Source organism: Pantherophis guttatus, chromosome 4 (genome assembly GCF_059756535.1).
Source record: "Pantherophis guttatus breed Tessera chromosome 4, ASM5975653v1, whole genome shotgun sequence".
Lineage (NCBI taxonomy): Eukaryota > Metazoa > Chordata > Lepidosauria > Squamata > Colubridae > Pantherophis > Pantherophis guttatus.
Genome location: NC_142066.1, coordinates 41033502 through 41051655, shown reverse-complemented (window position 1 = coordinate 41051655; position 18154 = coordinate 41033502). Strand labels below are relative to the sequence as shown.

Genomic DNA, 18154 nt, shown 5'->3' with positions numbered 1-18154 from the left:
TTGCATGAAACACTGAGTTGGGTCTGATGGCAATACTTGGCCCGTTTCTGACCTGGAATTGATGGAAGTACACTTTATAACGTGGTCCAATCCTTTGCAATGCAAGTTTCATGGCAAGCACATGAGGATTCGGCAGGCACATATGTTGGAATGGAGTTCAGTTAACTTGTGAAACTCCATTAGAACAAAATATACCTATTTGGACTGCCTTAAAGGGTATTAGGCAAATCCCCAAAATATAAGGTTAGAAAAGGCTAGGGGTCACACTGGCTAAACAGCACTAAATATCGATTACTGGGGAACAGAAGTGGGGAGAGATAGTATCCTCATATCCTATCTAACAGTATTTCCCAATCTTGGCAACTTTAAGATAGGTGGACTTCCAGAAATTTGGGAGTTGAACTTGAAGTTCACAACTTAATTGAACTCCATTCCACCAGCTGAGCTAGATAGATTTCTGTTTTTACAAGTTAATATTCCTCCCAAACAAATGTGAAAACCACTACACTGGAAATTATCTTCTGATAAAGACTTTCACCTCCAAGTGGGAAACACTGCCGCTAGTGACACATTCATGCAAATATTTGTTTGTAGCACACAGCCCACATATCTTCTGATTCATTACAACTAATGCAGCTATGCATAAAACTGATTAGGATTGCAATATGTTGTCTAAGTTACACATACGCAGAAAACAGAGGTAATTTGTGAGACAATGGATTACTTTCACTTTTGGTGCTCAAGAAGCTGCAAGTTCTGGCATACCTGACCAGTCTTTCAAGAAGCCAGGAATTTGGAAAAAAAGGCTTTGTACATTATCATAAAGTTATGGTGGCACAAGGGGCTGCCTTTAAAATGAGAATCCCAAATATGTTTTCCATTTATATCTTCTGTACAAAATGACTTTCACAAGAAATCTCCAAAAGGAGTTACAGGTAGTCCTCACTTAGCAACTGTTTGAAATTATGACGGACCCCCCCCCAAAAAAAGTATTTACGATCCAGTGTTAAGTTCTGATGTCCACCCCGCACTTGATGGCATTTTGGGCACTTGACAAGTGGCCTGCATTTACAGCCGTTTGTAGCATCTAATGGTCATAGGATTGCATTTTATGTTTTTTTTTTTTTTTTTTGTTGTTGTTGTTGTTGCCACAATCCAGCATTTATTTCTGGCAAAAAATGCCCATTGTGAACAATGGGTTTGCTTAACAATCACATTTGTTTTGTGATTGCTGCAAAAAAAAAAAAAAAGTCATAGAATCAGGTTGATCAAGTGATTACCCGCTTAACCACTGGCACAATTTATGACTGTAATTCCCGGCTCAATTACAATTGTAAGTCAAGGACTACCGGCATAAGAAGTTTCTTCCTTTCACTAATATAAATGACTATACCATGGAATTAATTGTACCTTTTAAAAAGTATACACATACAAAATGATTTCTACTTAACTGCAAGATTCCTGGCACATCTGTTCTTATCTAGAGGTTTTTTTATGCCACACAGCTAGGGTTTTTTTTTAAGAGTATGCCTTAGAGTTTGTGTCTTCATTAACTGTAGATTGTTAGCACATTGCAAATTCCAAAACCTAACATTTGGGTGAAAGCCATGATTACTGTCAGTCAAAAGACACCTTTACCTAAATATGTCTATGTGCAGACAATAAAAAGCTATGAACACATACATATCAATAAAAAAGCTGTGAACACATACATATAGGGGGAATTTATAAATACATGCATGCATTTGTAATCAAGCCATTTTGGACATGAGTGCTTGATTGTGCACAGAATGGCCATGTGAACTCGAAATCTATACTGCCTGTGCATAAGAGCAATCAGAAGAATGTACAAATTGTTCAGCATGTGCACATAGCTGTAAGCCAGAGTTGTACAGCAAACGTATGTACAAGGTACCATAAGTACGCACTGCTATTTGGACATGAAGTATGAATTGCTTTGCATGTGGCACAACCTTGCCTTGTGCTGCCAGCATATCAAATGATGTAATGGTAGTCAAAAAAAGCAAACAGAAAACAACAGAAATCATAACCAAGCAAGCACTGACGGGAGAATGAGAAAAGGAGACAAACCCAACTGAAACACGAGATGCAGCATGCACGGGGCTGGCTTCCTGCTTCCTGTTCCTCCTCCTCCTCCTCCTGCTCCAGTCGACTAATACCTTTGCCTCTGCAGGGAGCTGGGTCTCTCGGAACCAAAGGGAGCCACAGCATCAGGTGGTCGTGACCACGACACCCCGCCCATCTGCTGCAGTTTGGTACTCAGCTCACTAATGATGCTAGCTTTCACGGTGGACATGGCCGATGCCTTAGGCTCTTCCCATGGCAGTGGAGATTTCTGCGGCAGCTCTTTGCCAGGTTCAACAGTTGCTGGCTGCTGGTGGTACGGAGGAGCAGGTGTGAGGGCAAACATGTTTTCAGTACATGCCGAAACTGAGATGGTGGAGCTGGTAGGGGTAGCCACCGGCAAGCGGCCTGGAAATGGCCGGGAGCGTAGTTTGGTCTGCAGTGGACTCTTGTCTATGCTGCCGCCACCACTGCCACCACCTACTCCACCACCACTGCTGCTGCTCCCCCCAAAAGCCTGACCGTCCAAGTAGGTGATGTAAGTGTCCAAGAGTTCTGTGCCCTCCCCAGACATGCTGGACAGCGTTGAGACGCTGCTGATAGTCTCTAAGTGATGATCACTGCTACTTCGACTGTCCACCTCTTCAATTCCCGAGTCGGTTACTGCTTCAGGTGCTTCTGCTGCTGGGATGGCAATGGATGAGACAACGGAAGAAAAGTTGACATGAGGAGATTCCTTGGTTTCTGGTGTACCAGCTTGGGTCAAGGTGGCCACCTCACTGTCATAGGAGGTCAGGCTAGATGCTGTAGAATCTAAAGTGGCAGGGGCAGATGGAGTGGCCGGAGGGGGTACTGCTGGGGGCAGTTCACTAGCAGCTTTGGGGGGAGATTCAGGTTTATCAAAGCTATTGGAGAACTCGATGGGTGGAGGAAGTGGCTCTGAAAAGACAAATTCATCATCCACATCAATGGAAGGGGCAGGTGGGGGCAGCACCAACAGCGGGAGTCCATTCTCTTCTGTCGCTCGCTCCATTGGGGGAGCGGCCACTTCAACTTTCCCACTCTCCTGGCTGCTCTCCTCCTCCTCCTCTTCCTCCTCTGTTGGGCGGCAGTTCTCCACAAAACGCACATGTAGCTCCAGCTTCTCTCCTTCTTCAGGCCGCTTTTCCCAAGGAGTTGCTCTAGCTGAGATGGGAGGGGGCTGATGCTCAGGTTGGTGGCCCTCTTGCTCCTTCCGGGATGATGCAGGCAGTTGGTGATGAGTCTGCTGCTCTGATGTCTCCCAGAGGCGCAAGATGGAACTGCTGGGAGACTCAGGAGTTTTAGGGGCCTCCCCAAACCGGGGAGAGGATGGGCGTGAGTGCCTCTCTTCTCGGCTCTCTTGTTGAGACTGGGACTCCTTTAAAGCCCGCTCACGTGCGACTAATGCAAGTCCCAAGGGGGATCCAGGATCTAAAATCTTGCCAGTCAGTGGGTGAATGAGAGGAGTTGAATGGGGCTGGAGTTGTGGCAAGAAACTTGAACACACAGAAGTGAAGGCACTGGTAGTGCTGGCTCCGTATGTTTTAGCGCTGCGAGACTGAAGATAACTAGGGCTGCTCCCACCACCACTGCTACTACCAAAGCCAGAAGCCATGTTTAGCTGAATGTATGGCTCACTGGAAAACATACCTTCGTCAATGGATTTGGAATGACGGAGACGGGGAACAGGCATCTGCTGGGACTCGTCATCTGGTTGCTCAGTGGAGAGAAAGAGGGCAGACTTGCGGCGAGCCTCACTATACCATTCACGGTCTCGTCGGGCTGCCCCAACTAGGGCAGCCCCAAACTGACTGGTGAAATCCATGCTGTTATGCAGCTGGAGTGATGGGACAGGCACCACAGGCTCTGGTTGGGTCTCTGCCTCCATGCTGCTTCCCTGGCTACTACGCCCACTACTGCTGGTTGAAGGAGCTTTAATTATGATGGTGGGTATTGGGATGGAGCTTTTTTCAGATTGTGTGGATGACTGAGACGGTAAAGACGATGCTTGCATCTGGGAAGAGGGGGTACCCTGCTGCTGCCGCTGCTCATCCTCCACTTTGGTCTGCTTGACCAATGGACCTTTGCGGCGCATGGGCTTAGTGGGAACATACATGGCGGTGCTGGTTGCCCGAGGGGGCAAATTATAATATCGCAGGTCAGGGGTATGGCCCCTCCATCCACGTGCTGTGGACCCTTCAGCTCCTTGCTCAGACTCTTGGCGGTAAAGAGACATTTTGTCACGGACACGAGCAGGTGGCTCATATGATGGCTCCTGATGAAGAGAAGTGGAGTACAGCTTGGCCTCAGTGCTGGGATTGAAGGTTGAACGGGCTGAGGGAGTAACTCGGCCAGATGCAGAGGGTGATGTACTGCTGTATGGTGGATCAGGAGGGGAGGTGGTTGGAGGTGGGGGAATGTCTTCGGAACCAGGAACCGAAAGGCTGCGGCTAAATTTCATAACAGGGGGAGCGAGGTAGGGCTTCTCGTCCTCAGCTGCTCCTGTGGAGGGAAGGAAGGTTACCATCACTGCATCCAGCTAGCAGAGATTATTTCTTCCCTCCTTTCTCAGCTCTTCCTTATTCATTTGGACATGATGTTAGCATATTTCATATTTATTATAACCTAATCCCATAGGGATGTTTTCTTTTACTTTGTTATTGTCCCCAAGCCATAAAAGAGTTTTTTACACCAACACACATGATAAATGCTTCACGTTGTTAAGACTATTCTGTGAAAATTGCTGTTTCATGGATAAATGGCCATGCTTCATGGAACTGGAGCAGCAGCATATTTTTTGGTTCACTATGGCCACAGATGGGAATTGGTTGATGGGTCTCCGTCAAACATATGCACAACTTACACATACGCATTATCTATGTACACCTGTGCATGAATCCATAGACCCGTACAAAGAAAAAAAAAATCTCCTTTTCTCCTCTTCTGTAGGGATATCAGTGTTTCTGAGGAAAATGACTACTAATTTAATGAAGTTGGAGCTGCTGATTTTCTAGAAAGCCCTGTTCCTGCAAGGCCAGTGACCACAGATTTCTTTCATTATCAAAACCAGTGTCATATGGTCTAGCTTCTGTCTGAGAGGGCTCCATGGACACCAAACCTTTAGGAAGAGACTGATTTCCTGAGTTCTAGGTTCCTGCAAGGCCTAATAAGCACACAGCTCAGTACAAATAAGCCCACTCATTACAAGGGGAAGAATGTCAGGCAATCTGTCCTCCACACTGAGAGGACTCTGGCTATTAACCCCCCCTCCCCCCAAGGAAATTGGCAGCAAATGAAATACTGTTAAATCAGACAAATAAGAAAGGGAGAAAAACCAGTGTGTCTGTGGCAGGCGAAAAGACCTTAGAGGTCTTCTTAAATTTCTTTTCCAGGCTCAAATGCAGTTCCTATTTCACATCCTATAGACCCAATCTCACCAATAGATTTCTGGCGAAGCATCATGCCAGGAGGATGGCTACTTGGTAAGTATGATGGACGCTCATAACTGGCCTGACCAAGTCGGTGTTGTTCAAAACTGGGCTGAAAGAAAAGAAAAAAAAAAAAAACCAAGAGAAAAAGAAAGCCAAGAACTGGTAAGGTGAAATGATAAAATATTTACAGGAATTAGGATATACCATGCTCATAATTTCTTTTACTAGTATTGAATTCAGTTGGCCAGTGTTGCAGATCCTTGCCTCTCCCTGGATGTCAGTCTCAAAAAACAAGAAAAGAAGAGTAGTAAAGCCTGTTTGGACAAAAAAATGGCTAAAATCTTCAGAGTGCTGTCATTAGGAGAATGAATATAGTGCAATGTTTTCTTACACATCCCCAATATAAAATAATTGCAATAAATGCTTCCAAATAATATGTCAACGATTCTTACTTTATTAGCATTGCTTACTGCTAACATTAACAACTAATTTACATATTTATAACATCCTTTCCAAGATGTCAAGAGTTTTGTATATGGTTCTCCTTCTTCTCTCTTATTTTTATAGCAGGTTGTTGAAGCAGACTTGACCAAAAGAATGTGAGTAACAGAGATCCAGAGTCACCAAATACATTTTGTGATTGAACAGAGATTTGAACTCAGTTTCTCTACAACAAAGATAGTTATAGTTACTGATACTAACAGTTACTGAATTCAAGCTCTCTCTCTCCCTCTGTGTGTGTGTGTGTATGTGAAATAGTCAATCTTCCATCTAAAAGAGATTCTAATTTGGAGAAGTGAACTAGACCTCACAACTTCCTCATGAATACAGCTGGATTATCTTCAGTACCAAATAATCTTTCTAAAATTAAAGAGGATTTTGGTACCTTTTTGGCATAATCTGGATGGCTAACAGGAGCCCCAAGTTGAAATACTTTCAGATGAACAAGATTTTGAACTTGAACAATTAAAAACAATGAGCACTATCCCTTTCAATGCTTCCTCCCACCCTTTTGTTCTTGCAGATATTGCACAACATGGACTGACACATAACCTCTGGCTTTCTCTAACAGCAATTTGTCGCACACCTTTCCAATTATAGTCAATTCAACATCCGAAGTAATCCATGTCAGAAATAAACTGTTCTTTAAGACGAAGCAACAAACCCTGACATTCTACCAAATTCTATGTTCAATGGAGTCTAGCCAAGGTTTCTTCAAGCCAGCATAGATCCCAAATACCTTTTCAGAGACCCAATGACATCATAGTGTTTGCAAAATAAAGAATTCCTCAAAATAAAATTTGCTACTGGAGAGAACACTATGGACTACCAAAAAGTCAAGACAAAAAAGATCATCAAGCAAATTAACCCAGTATTCTCACTCGAGGCACAAACGACCAGGCTCAAATCATTCTATTTCAAACATATTATGTAAAGTTCTAGTTCCCTGGAGAAGGCTTTAATGCTGGGAAAGATGGAAGGAAAGAAAAGAAGTAGATAGCCAGCAGCAAGGTGGATGGAATAATAACAGTGGAAATGGATGCATTTTTGGAAGACATAAAAAACCAGGTTGGAGGCACATTGTTATGGAGAAAAAAATTATCTATATGGTCGCTAAGACTTGACACTGATTTGCTGCATAATGTCAATGTATGCATATCTATGTACTTAGGCATTTATATATAAGTCTCAATGCTCAGAAAGAAGAGAACAGTTTCTTGTAAAAACATTTTATAGAAAACATGTCTCAAAATAAGAGTCAGCAAGCTGAACTAATTTTTATGGGTACATACCTAAGAAGGCTACTTGAGAAATCACAGGCCTGCCCTGTTGTCACACAACACCTCCTTTGGTTGAGTGCCCTCAAGAGATATTACTTGATGGTTCAGTGCCTGGAGCTTACAAGTTGAAGATATATTTTTTAACATGGTGCACGCCTTCTGCTCTTGATTTTTAATCAAGATATTGACAAAAGGAGAAGAAAGGGGACAAGTCATGGTAGAAAAGGAACTGCAGGAGCAGCAGAACAGGAAGTAGTAGGTGGTAGTGCTGCCAAATAAAAGTGTGAGTATTGGAGAAAAAATGCCTAAGGAGCAAACTGACAGTCCCCTCAAATCTCACAGGGCTGTTGTCTATGTTATATTAAAAATATGCTTAAAAAAGCAAAAGTATTTGATTTGAAGTTTAAACCTTTGCTCTGAAGAAAAGAAAAATATTAGCAACTGCATTAATAGTAATATGTCTTAACTCTATTTCTTTCATTCATCATAGCAGAATTTCAAAGCAATAAAAAAAAACCCTACACAACACAAGATCTTATCTTCTTTAGGTCCATGTTCTTGAGTAAGACAGGCAGCAGATAATTAAATGCTTGAAATATGATTCAGGACTGCTTTGGCCTTCACATGTACAAATGACTTTTTTATTTTAAGCATGCACAGTTTTTTTCAGCTTCTACACAAACCTAAGAGTCTGCTGCATTAAATTATATTAAAGATGTGCTGCTTAAATATAAAGTAACCCTCTGAACCATTTTCAAAATGTATGTAACCATTTCCACCCCCACCCTCCAATGGAAAATACCTCACGGCCTACTGAAAACCCAGTATCCTCCACAATGTACTACTTGAGTGTCCATCTTACCTCAGAGGAGAAATAATTCTTCGTAGTGCCCCGTGTCTTCCCCAAGGAAGGAAGCCCTCCACTTCCACACCCATCCCCAACACTAATTGTCTGTTGAGCTGCTGCCAGAATCTCATCTAATTTATCTGCAAAAAAGAGTGAGGAAAAAAGAGGAAAGTCATCATAAAAGAGGACAACATTATAACCAATGCTTTAATCATCATTCCTCCTTTTTTAAGCTGCTACTTAACAGAATCTAAAAGGAACTTTAGTTCCTTTTCTCTATCTAAAAATTTAAATCTATGCTGAAGTAAGCAGACTTCACTCCCATGTGATCTGTTAGTATTTATAATTATTAGAACCCCCAAGTCCTATTGATATATTTTAAATGTTGGAGGAAAAAGTTACATATTCAAGATCTGGATAAGTTTAAAAAAATCTGGCTAAATTTAAATTAGGGGCCAAACAAACAGTGCTGTTTGTCTCAACCATTGTTTAGTAAAAGTAGGGCTATGAGTGGCTCCTAGCTATGGAGCTCTACTCACATTCCTTTGCTAAATGATCTGCTGTCAGGAAGGTAGCAGAGGAACAAATCACTGCTTCCTGGAGCCCTCATGGATTCATGGAAGAAGACTATTTGCATTCACCTCTGAATACTTGCAGGAAAAATAGCTGTTTGTTAACAGCTATTAGCAGTAGAGAACATGGTGATCCTATGGCTGGGAAGTGAAGGAAGGAAGCAGGAGGATCAGGTTAAAAGCTTTCTGTTCTCTTCAGCAATCCCACATTGTATGTACAAAAGCATACAACAGAATGGATGTACGAGAATGAAAGAGAACACTAAAGGACATTTAAGGTAGAAGATGTGGGTGAGAAGTGTCCCAGACTCATTCACCTTTTTGGTTCCTGAAATGTTAATGGGAAAATGGTGTGGCCTCCAACATGCCACCCATCCCTGGTATAAATGAAAAGGATTACAGTATTAGAAATCTAGTTTGTAGTCCAAATGAACAGATAAAATAGACCATAAATATTCCTAGTACAGGATGACAGATATTACATGGGCACAACTGACATATCTGATGAAAAAAGCTCTAAAACATGGCCAAACATTATAACATCTTGCCAAGGCTTCCATATTGAAAAGTGTTTATACAAGAAAGAATTGTGCTTCCTATACAAAATACTGTGTTCTAGAAAGCTCCAGTGATGAACACATTTCCTGTCAACCCACCTTCTAATTATGGTATTTTTTATCCCCCCACCCCCAGTTCTCTCTGAGAATCTTTGAAAAAAATGTGCATTTTTACCTAGAGTTCTCAAATGCGTTTGTAGTGTTGCCATATCAAGGAAAGCTCCCTGCTTGGTTCCCATTGTTGTATTTCAAACTTGTTCTTGGGAAATGGCAAGCAATGCAGGGGACTGCTTACAGTGGTGGCGTAGGTGTTGCCATTGGGGTTCAGATATTTTGGGCTGCATTTTTGTACAGAGAATTTAATACTGCAATCTCTGGGAAATAGAGCTCCAAACAGTTCTTAACTCCATGGACTGAACCAAAAGGTGCTTAGTCTCTAGCATTATTACAGTCCATATGGGCATCTAAGCTAGTAATAAATCAAATTTAGGCTGTGACCTGAATTGACCTGCTTTTTCGGCATGTTAACTCTTAGGCAATCTACTCCAAAGTCAAAGGTAGCCTCAATTCATAACAAGTAGTAAGAATCTAGTTACTGTGATTTATTTAACAGACCATGGCTTAATACAACACACGAATCCAGCCATGTCATCTTATTCTTCAGTCTTTTTTTTCAGCCAGAAGATTATTTGCAGTATCAGAGAGTGGGCAGTGGATTATACTTGCATGCATGGAATTGGTATCACTAGGAACTGGTGTCTCTTTTCTTCCCTTGAGCAAGGATAACTGAAACAGATGTTAATGACCATTTCAACTGCACTTGATATAGCTGCAAAGAGAACAGTAAAGCTCTCCCAGCAAGACTATAATAAGGATCATTGAAGGAAGGGGAGAGGAATTAACTGTTTCCTGTTCTCCAGGGATCTGGATGAAAGCTGTGCTGGCAAAGAAAGCATACAGAAATTTCAGCCGTTATGGATTCTCTTCTTTAACCACAAGAGAGGCAATTGTGACATCCAAATGTTTGTTCCATGCAGGCATCTTCAATCTACCATTGACCTATAATGCCTTGAAGTGTGTTTATTATACCTTAACAGACAGCACTAGTAGTGCCCATGACAGCACTACGAAGCACTACGAAGCACTGACTTTCAAAATGAATTATTTAAAAAATAAAAACTTATGCTAAACTTATGAGACAGCCTTATTTTGAAAAATCTCATACGAAATCTCTTTAGATTTAGGGTATTATTTTGGCTCTTGTGACACTGCATGGCACCATACAGGGATAGCTTATACTTTAAAAAGTTACTGATCCTTCCTTGGCCTGCAATACTATAACTGAATATGAATGGTCACCAAATACCAAAGTGACATGTACATCTTATGCTGGTAAACAGATTGTATGAAGATTTTTGTGAGAATCCACCCCAGATTCTAAGAATGAGTTCCCCAAGAAGAGCACTACAGATATCCCCTCCCCCGCCCTTTCCATGGACAGGTTACTGTGCTGAGGTATGTTTGCGACTCACTTAAAGCCATCTGATAGACAGTCCGCTTCTTATCAGTGCCCATCGCTGGCTCGTAATCTGTAGAGACGACAGGAGGGAAGGATAGTGGGAGTGCGAGATGCAGACTGGTGATGACGTGTCACAGAAAACCGGCTTCTGGAGCTGTGTGCATGGAAGTGGGTGGTGGCAATGGATAAGAGCATGGGGCAGGAAGTGTAGAGAGCAGGGTTGGGTGTAGGAGTTAATGAGAGAGAGGCAGGTGGGTCAGGGTGCGTGTGGAGTGGTGGGGAATGTGTGACACTCACCTGTTTTCTTCTTCCAAGGGGAGACTGAATGACGGGAGGGAGATAGCAAGAGGGGAAAAAAATTAGCACCTTCACTTGGGCAGGCCAGATAACTGGGAAGGAGATCTGAAAGCTCCATTACATTTTGATAGTATTGACAGAAATTTCCTGGCAGTAGGAAGAATATGTGGGGGGAGAGATGGAACTGAAGCTTTATGTGGGTCTGGATTCTTGCTATTCAGGGTTGTAGTCAGAAGCCTAGTTTTAATTAAAAATAAAACCAAGTACAGAAAAAGAAACATTCTTAGCCACTTGAGGGAGGGAGTTGGAAAAAAAAACCTTGTACAGTCTATCAAATGAGAAATAAAAAGTGAAACCGTTAAATAATTGTAAATATATTAGACTGTCTATCTAGACATATGTTCTCATTAGTTTGCAATGTTTCTCTACCACTTCTAGATTTCCTCACTGCAAAATAACTTCCTGTGGGCTATTTTCCGACTGTTTCTTTTCCCAAGCCAAAAACATTAGTAATGATGGCAATGGATGGAACTAAGATGTGATCAAATTGAAAGATAATAATGTTTCTAAAGTGACAGGCCTAAGTATGTGAGTAGCTTATGTAATATGTACATGTATAATTCACTTAATATTTCTGCTATGGCTGGAGCAAAATTCTGGAGGGCAAGGGGGCAGGAGCTCACCTTTCTCCACTGTGACAGACAGACCAAGATTTTGGAAGTTCCAGGCAGCAGTGGATGAACAAAAATAAAGAGGAAGGTGATAAAAGAGAAGCAAAAAATACTGCTCCTGTTCTGCTCACAGCATGACCCTCTATGTGGAAGATCTACCAGAATAGTCTACATGTTTTTAAGAAAGAAATCTCAATCTCCATCTCCCTCTCTCTGCCCCCACAATTACCCTTCCACAGCTAATACTATAAATGTGTCAAAACAAACTCCTACTGCACAGATAATGGTTGAATGCCTGTCCAGCAGATCTGGAAGATACCATGTGGGAAAAAGCTGACTAAGCACTTACACCAGGAGAGCCTTTGAACAGTCCTTGCGGAATTCTAAGTGGGATATAAAAAAACTATAGTATGAAAGAAACCGTGTGAATCTTCTCAAAACGATGTTATAGTATAATATATTCCCCAAATGACAAAGAAGGTTCTCCTAGAGAGGTCTAGATTGACTTGTTTACTAATTTGTCCAGATTACTTCTATTCTATAATTTTTGTTATTTTATTTTTGTTATTTTAACAGAATTAATTCCTGTGAACATTTTCAGTTACCACACCTGTCCTTTTGAATGCTCTGAAGCATCTGTTCTCTATGAAAAGGTGTTTAGGTGGTAACAGTATGTATAGGAATAACACTCATGAACTTTGAACCATGCTAAATTTATATATATAAATTTTCTTACTTCTTCGTAGGGTTTATGTGTGTTTTTCTTCTAGCCAGGTTTTCCCTACGTAGCCAAGGTTTTTTTGTAGCTCCAGCTCAGTATATATATATGAGAGAAAAAAGCAACAGCTTCCATTCCCCTGCTCCCTTCTTCTGTGTGTGTGTGTGTGTGTGTGTGTGTGTGTGTGTGTGTGTGTATAACATTTGCAGGTAACCAAAGGCATACCTGAAAACCTACAAAATAGTTCAAAGCTATTTCTGGCAAATTATAATTAGCATCCACATCAAAGCGTAATTATTTTTTCAAAAGTTACAGAAGAATGCAAGTTCACAGATTATACTGCATTTCCAATATGATGCAGCTTCCTCTCCTATAATGGACATATATGTATCATCAATTTGAGATTGAAAGCACTAGAAGACAATCTCCCCCCACTTTTGGTACAGAAAATGGCAATTCACTGGCATCCTTACCCATTTCCTCCAACTCCGATGTCATAGATTTGGAACGCAAGGAGATGGCTGGAGGAGGCAATCGTCTTGTCTGCTGTGGCGCAGCTAAAGTAACAAAATGAAGCAGTAGGTCTGGGATTTTGCCCGATGATCCAAGCTTGCTCCAACTCCCACCACTAACTCCCCCCTCTCCTCCCCCCCAACTCACTTGCCTCTTTTGAAAAGAATTCTTGGCTCGGTTCACAAAGCTCACTTAACCTGGTTCTTGAATAAATTTATTTGGGGTGTTTACACAATATATTAAAATACAAAACCACCAAATGGCCTTAATTCACACAACATGGCTTTAGTCATTAAAGCAAAGAAGTTTTGCACGTGGTGTGAATGCATATACTTGGTTTGCTGTGTCGTGTGAATATGAATCCATGTTTTTACCTCAGCATTCTTCTTAAAGGTAATGAAGTCTATTCATCTCTCAAAGAATGCAGATACTACTTGCTAACAAACTACAGTCAGAAAGAAAAGCAGCTTAAAATCAAAGTAGGCCTATCAATTCCTGGAATAACAGTAAGGCAGTGCTTGTTAATCCTTTTGCTTGCCTCTAAAGAAATGTTTTATTTATTTATTTGTATCCTGCCTTTATTATTTTTACAAATAACTCAAGATGATGAACATATCCAACTTACCTTCATCCTCCTATTTTCCCCACAACAAAAACTGTGTGAGGTGAGTTGGGCTGAGAGAAAGTGATTCGCCCAAGATCACCATGCTGGCTTTCATGGCTAAGGAGCAAGGGCACTAAAGAGTTAAATATCTGAAATGCCCTGGGCCAGTGTATTTCTTAAAAGCCTCTAAAAGCTCTACAGCAGATTCAATGAATTAACCAATGGCTCTCCAGTTGTGATTGAACTTGAATTTACAGCAGCTTCAACCACATGAGTCAATAATGAAGGATAATGGTATTGTAGTAAAAATCCATAGGTTTCCCATCCCTGAGTGCTTTCTACCCCTTTCTGAAGACATATTAACATTTCAAGAACCTTCCTACCCTCCCAGTAAAACCATTAACCTTAATGCTTGAGGTGGCTAATATTAGCAGAAAAACATCCCTGCCTCCTAAGTCAATGAAGTCCCACTCACCATCTAGAAAATCTCAAAGATATATAGGAATTTGCCATATAAAGGGTTAGAACACTATTTGTTATTTATTTGTTAAATTTATTCGACATTTACCATGCTTCCCTGAAAATAAGACCCTGTCTTATATTTTTCTGAACCCTGAAATAAGTGCTTGGCTTTATTGCCATGTGCTCAAAAGCCCAATTGGGCTTATTATCAGGGAATGTCTTATTTTGGGGAAAACAGGGTATCTTGCTGTGGCCTACTCTAGGCTATTCCAGAGGTGGGCTGCTTCCTGTTTGCCTGAACCGGTTGTTCCGATTCTGCACGGTCTGGAGAACCAGCAAATCGGATCAGCCGCTGGCCCCGCCCCTGCCCATTTTTCGGGCCGTTTTTCCAGCCAAAATTGGCCCAAAAAACGGCCTTATAACGGCCCGAAAAATGTCTAAAAAACAAGACCATTTTTCGGGTCATTTTCAGGCCATTTTTCAGTCCAAAAGTAGCCTGAAAATGGCCCCAAAAAGCTGGTTGTGAGAGGAAGAGAAGCCAGATAAGCCAGACCCAGACATGTGCCGGTTCTCCTTGTCCCAGAAGCAGCAACCTCACGCTCTTCTCCTTTCTCCTAGCCCCCTTCTTCACATGGGATCACCCAGCAATGGAAAAGGAAGTGGCATTTTTGTGTGGCACTCTCCCCTCAATGCCAGCGGCCACTGCTGCTCTCTTCTCCTTCTCCGCCTCTGCTGCTGAGCAATTCCGTGCAAAGAAGGGGGCTAGCAGAGAGGGAAGAGCGAGGTTGCTGCTTCTGAGATGAGGGGACCTGGGAAGCGTCTGGGTCCAGCTTGCCCAGCTTCTATTCCTCTCGCAGCCAGCTTTCCCAGTCTAGCTTGACAAGTCTCAGTCTCTCTCTCCCTCTCACACACACAGGTTGGATCTTTCTTTCATTCTGTGCTCCCCACCGGAGACCCCTGGATTCCCTGCCCAACCCTGCCTGTCCCATACGGGTACCACCCAGACAAGAGACATAGAGTTGGCCATGCCCACTCAGTCACATGATCCCCACCCACCCAGCCTGTCATTAGGGCAGAGAACCGGTTGTTAAAAAATTTGGAGCCCATCACTGGGCTACTCTACTATTTCCATTGGCTAGTTATGGTCTTCCAGCTAAGAATCTTTCCCAATTCAGATTATATTGCAAGATGTCATAAGTCTTTCTGCATGCATAGCAGATCTCTCCCCTGCTTCCAAATCCACCCCCCTCAGGATAATACACACCTATTAAGTCGCTTTTCCCTGCTCAAGACAACAAGAATAATCTCAGAATGATACCTTTCTTCCTCATGGCCTCCTCCATCTCAGGATTCCGTGTTACCATGACAACTTTCACCATCAAGTTGTTGCCCCCTTGTCGAATCATATTGACAACTTGCCTGTGACCAACTTTTACCACATTTTGCCCATTTACCTGAAACAAAAACTGACATTATCCATGCGGGTGTGGAGTTTTGGGGACAGCAGAGCATACCTCAATATTGACATTTTTGAATCATGTGCCTTTGTTATCTTATTTCTCTTTACCACTAACATCCTCCAATTAGTTCCTTGCCATGTATTCTAATGACACAGAACGAAGTGAATTACTCTATGCAACCTCTTCACCCAATGTGCAATTAATTGATAGGATTAATTTAACAAAACTACCAGCAGTTACTTTTAGTTTAGGTTATATTAAATAAGCTTTAGGCTGATTCACAGAAGGAAAATCCATCAAAGGATATTATTCATGGAAGTCTTTTGAAACTTCCATGTTATAGAGCAGTCTATCGCTAGTACTAGTTCCTAAGGGGAGAAGGACAAATGACTGTACATTTGAGAAAAGAAAGGGCTGGAAGTAGATAGAATGAAATTCTATGTCTGATCCAACATAATTTTTCTTTATATCAATTCTTGTTGGTGAAAGGATCATGCGTGAGTGTTTAGGAAGGCTGTAATGAAAAGCATGAATTTTCAGAATGCACCGATTAATTAATATCCCTCATGAACATTATAACCCTCCACAAAACACACCTTACTAGTAGCTACCGTGCAAATGTATACTTTCAGGGAGGTAAACAAAAATCATACCAGGGAAATAATAACCAAAGAATGACAGGATTCTTTTAAAAATTTGGGATCCGATACAGCTGATCAAATAAGCAATGATATATCTCCATATATCTGTGTCAACATACAACACTATTGTACTGAAAGCTGGAAAGCACCTGCAATGTTATGCATTATTCTTTTTTATATAGAGCAGCTTTTCTTAACCTTATGAACTCTAAAATATATGGACTTCAGCTCCCAGAATTCCCCAGTCAGTGTGTCTATATTTAGTCATGAAGAAACAAATATAGGTGTATAACTTCATTTCTCTATACGTTCACACAGCTATGCAAAGTGGCCAGGTGTGAATTTGAGAGAAATTGAGATACGATTTCCATATGGTAATATCAGCCTCCACCTTTATATTACTTGCTTGCTACGGCTGCCATTGTAACGGGGGGAGGGGGGAGCTGTCTGGATAGTTGGGAGGGGGGAAGTGAGCTAGTGGAGTAAATTGGAGAAAGTTTTCCTCAGCGTTTCTCTGAAGCTGGGAGGCGTGCTGATAACCAATCAAGATCAACCGTCCTGGCATACCAGAAGGATGGAGCCATCGGAAGCTGCATCCCACATGATTCCTTGGGGGGATGTGGACTGGATAATCCTGACTGGACTATTGGGGGGAGAGTTTTAAGGATGCTTTCTATATGTGATTTTCGCGCCTATTGTCTCAGACTTTCTTTTCTTTGGTTGCATTCAGTTCATACTCAGTAAAAGTACCTATGAAAAGTCTCTATGAAAATGGAGTCGGGGGTTTTCTTTCTTGAGTACTGAAAGGAGGCATACCTAAGAGGTACCTCCTTCCTTGTGATGCTCCAAATCATTACATTTCCCACACCTTCAAGTATCGTTTTATCATACCTTTCAACCGTACTTGACCAATCCCTCAAAGCTTAGCCAATCTCATATTTTCTCAAATATCCTGGCACTTTTCTCCCAGTGTGCTACTGCCTCATCCATTTCATATGAGAACCATCTGTTGTTTGGGGAATTATCTTTTGTTGTGAGATCCACATTTTGTTGTCTCTTCCAAATTCTGGGACAATTCCAAATGCTTTATGAGCTTAACCAGAGGAAACCTTTCTGCGTTTTTTAAAATTCATGTCCATCCCAACATATATACAGCATAAAACTGTATGACACTTTATATCGGCTAGCAACCACATTCTGACATTACCTTACTGAAAATCCATAGTTCATTTTCTTATAATGCTAACATTTTGTACTAAGAACTCCAAAGAGGAATATCAGCATTGTGCCAAGCCATTACCTCAATGAGAAAATCACCCATGCGGAGACCAGCTCGCCAAGCCACACCTCCTTCATCCACTGATTCCAGATATTGTAGAGCAGGAAAAGCAGGTGTGGGAGTGAACTCCTCAATTGGGGTCTGCGCTGTAAAGAGAGAGAGGTGTGAAAGGATGCATCTGGAAATGAGTCCTTGGGAAGTTGGGAAAAATTTACAGCCAATAGAAAGTGCATAGGTTTGGAACCTGGCTTTGGAATTCTGTCATACCAACCTTCTAGGAAATGGAATCAAATATGTGTCAAGCATACAAATCTGTTTCTACTGCCTCAGAGCACAGGCACGAATCCTTTGTCCCCTCATTTTGAGCATCCAACATTGAACTGCACATGTTATCTGGGAGAAAAGGAAAGGTTCTAGCCAACCACCAATTTGGACACCTTTGTTAGAAAACCAAATTTCATACAGTCACATTTTGCACCCATTTCTGTTGATCCTGATGCATCTGCTGATAGCTCCACAATATCTAGGGAAAAAGGACATGGTTCCAATGGGAACAATTTATTCTTTATTGGCTCTTCCTAGAGACATACAAAATTGCTGTTAAGCTTTTAGGTTGGTAGGGAATCACTGTGGAAACATGTCCCTCTGCATAATTAGTCAAAATAGCTAGGGATAACCCTAGTTTCCAAGGATGAC

The 18154-nt window shown here is 41.7% G+C and overlaps 1 protein-coding gene across 7 annotated transcripts in view; it reads right to left on the bottom strand.

Annotated features, from left to right (window-relative positions):
* SHANK1 (SH3 and multiple ankyrin repeat domains 1) overlaps nucleotides 1-18154 on the bottom strand; it is a 110463-nt gene that overhangs the window by 12937 nt on the left and 79372 nt on the right. For 2 of the 7 annotated variants that reach the window (XM_060693638.2, XM_087891967.1), the window contains exons 16-23: nucleotides 17480-17604; nucleotides 15397-15532; nucleotides 12973-13056; nucleotides 11111-11134; nucleotides 10827-10883; nucleotides 8181-8305; nucleotides 5544-5646; nucleotides 2181-4608 (exon numbers count right to left, since the gene is read on the bottom strand). In XM_060693638.2, the coding sequence (XP_060549621.1) occupies nucleotides 2181-4608; nucleotides 5544-5646; nucleotides 8181-8305; nucleotides 10827-10883; nucleotides 11111-11134; nucleotides 12973-13056; nucleotides 15397-15532; nucleotides 17480-17604 (3082 nt within the window). Of the gene's footprint in view, nucleotides 1-2091; nucleotides 4609-5543; nucleotides 5647-8180; nucleotides 8306-10826; nucleotides 10884-11110; nucleotides 11135-12972; nucleotides 13057-15396; nucleotides 15533-17479; nucleotides 17605-18154 lie in introns of all 7 variants that reach the window. The other 5 variants (XR_009623069.2, XR_009623070.2, XR_015733743.1 and 2 more) reach the window with 5 other exon arrangements.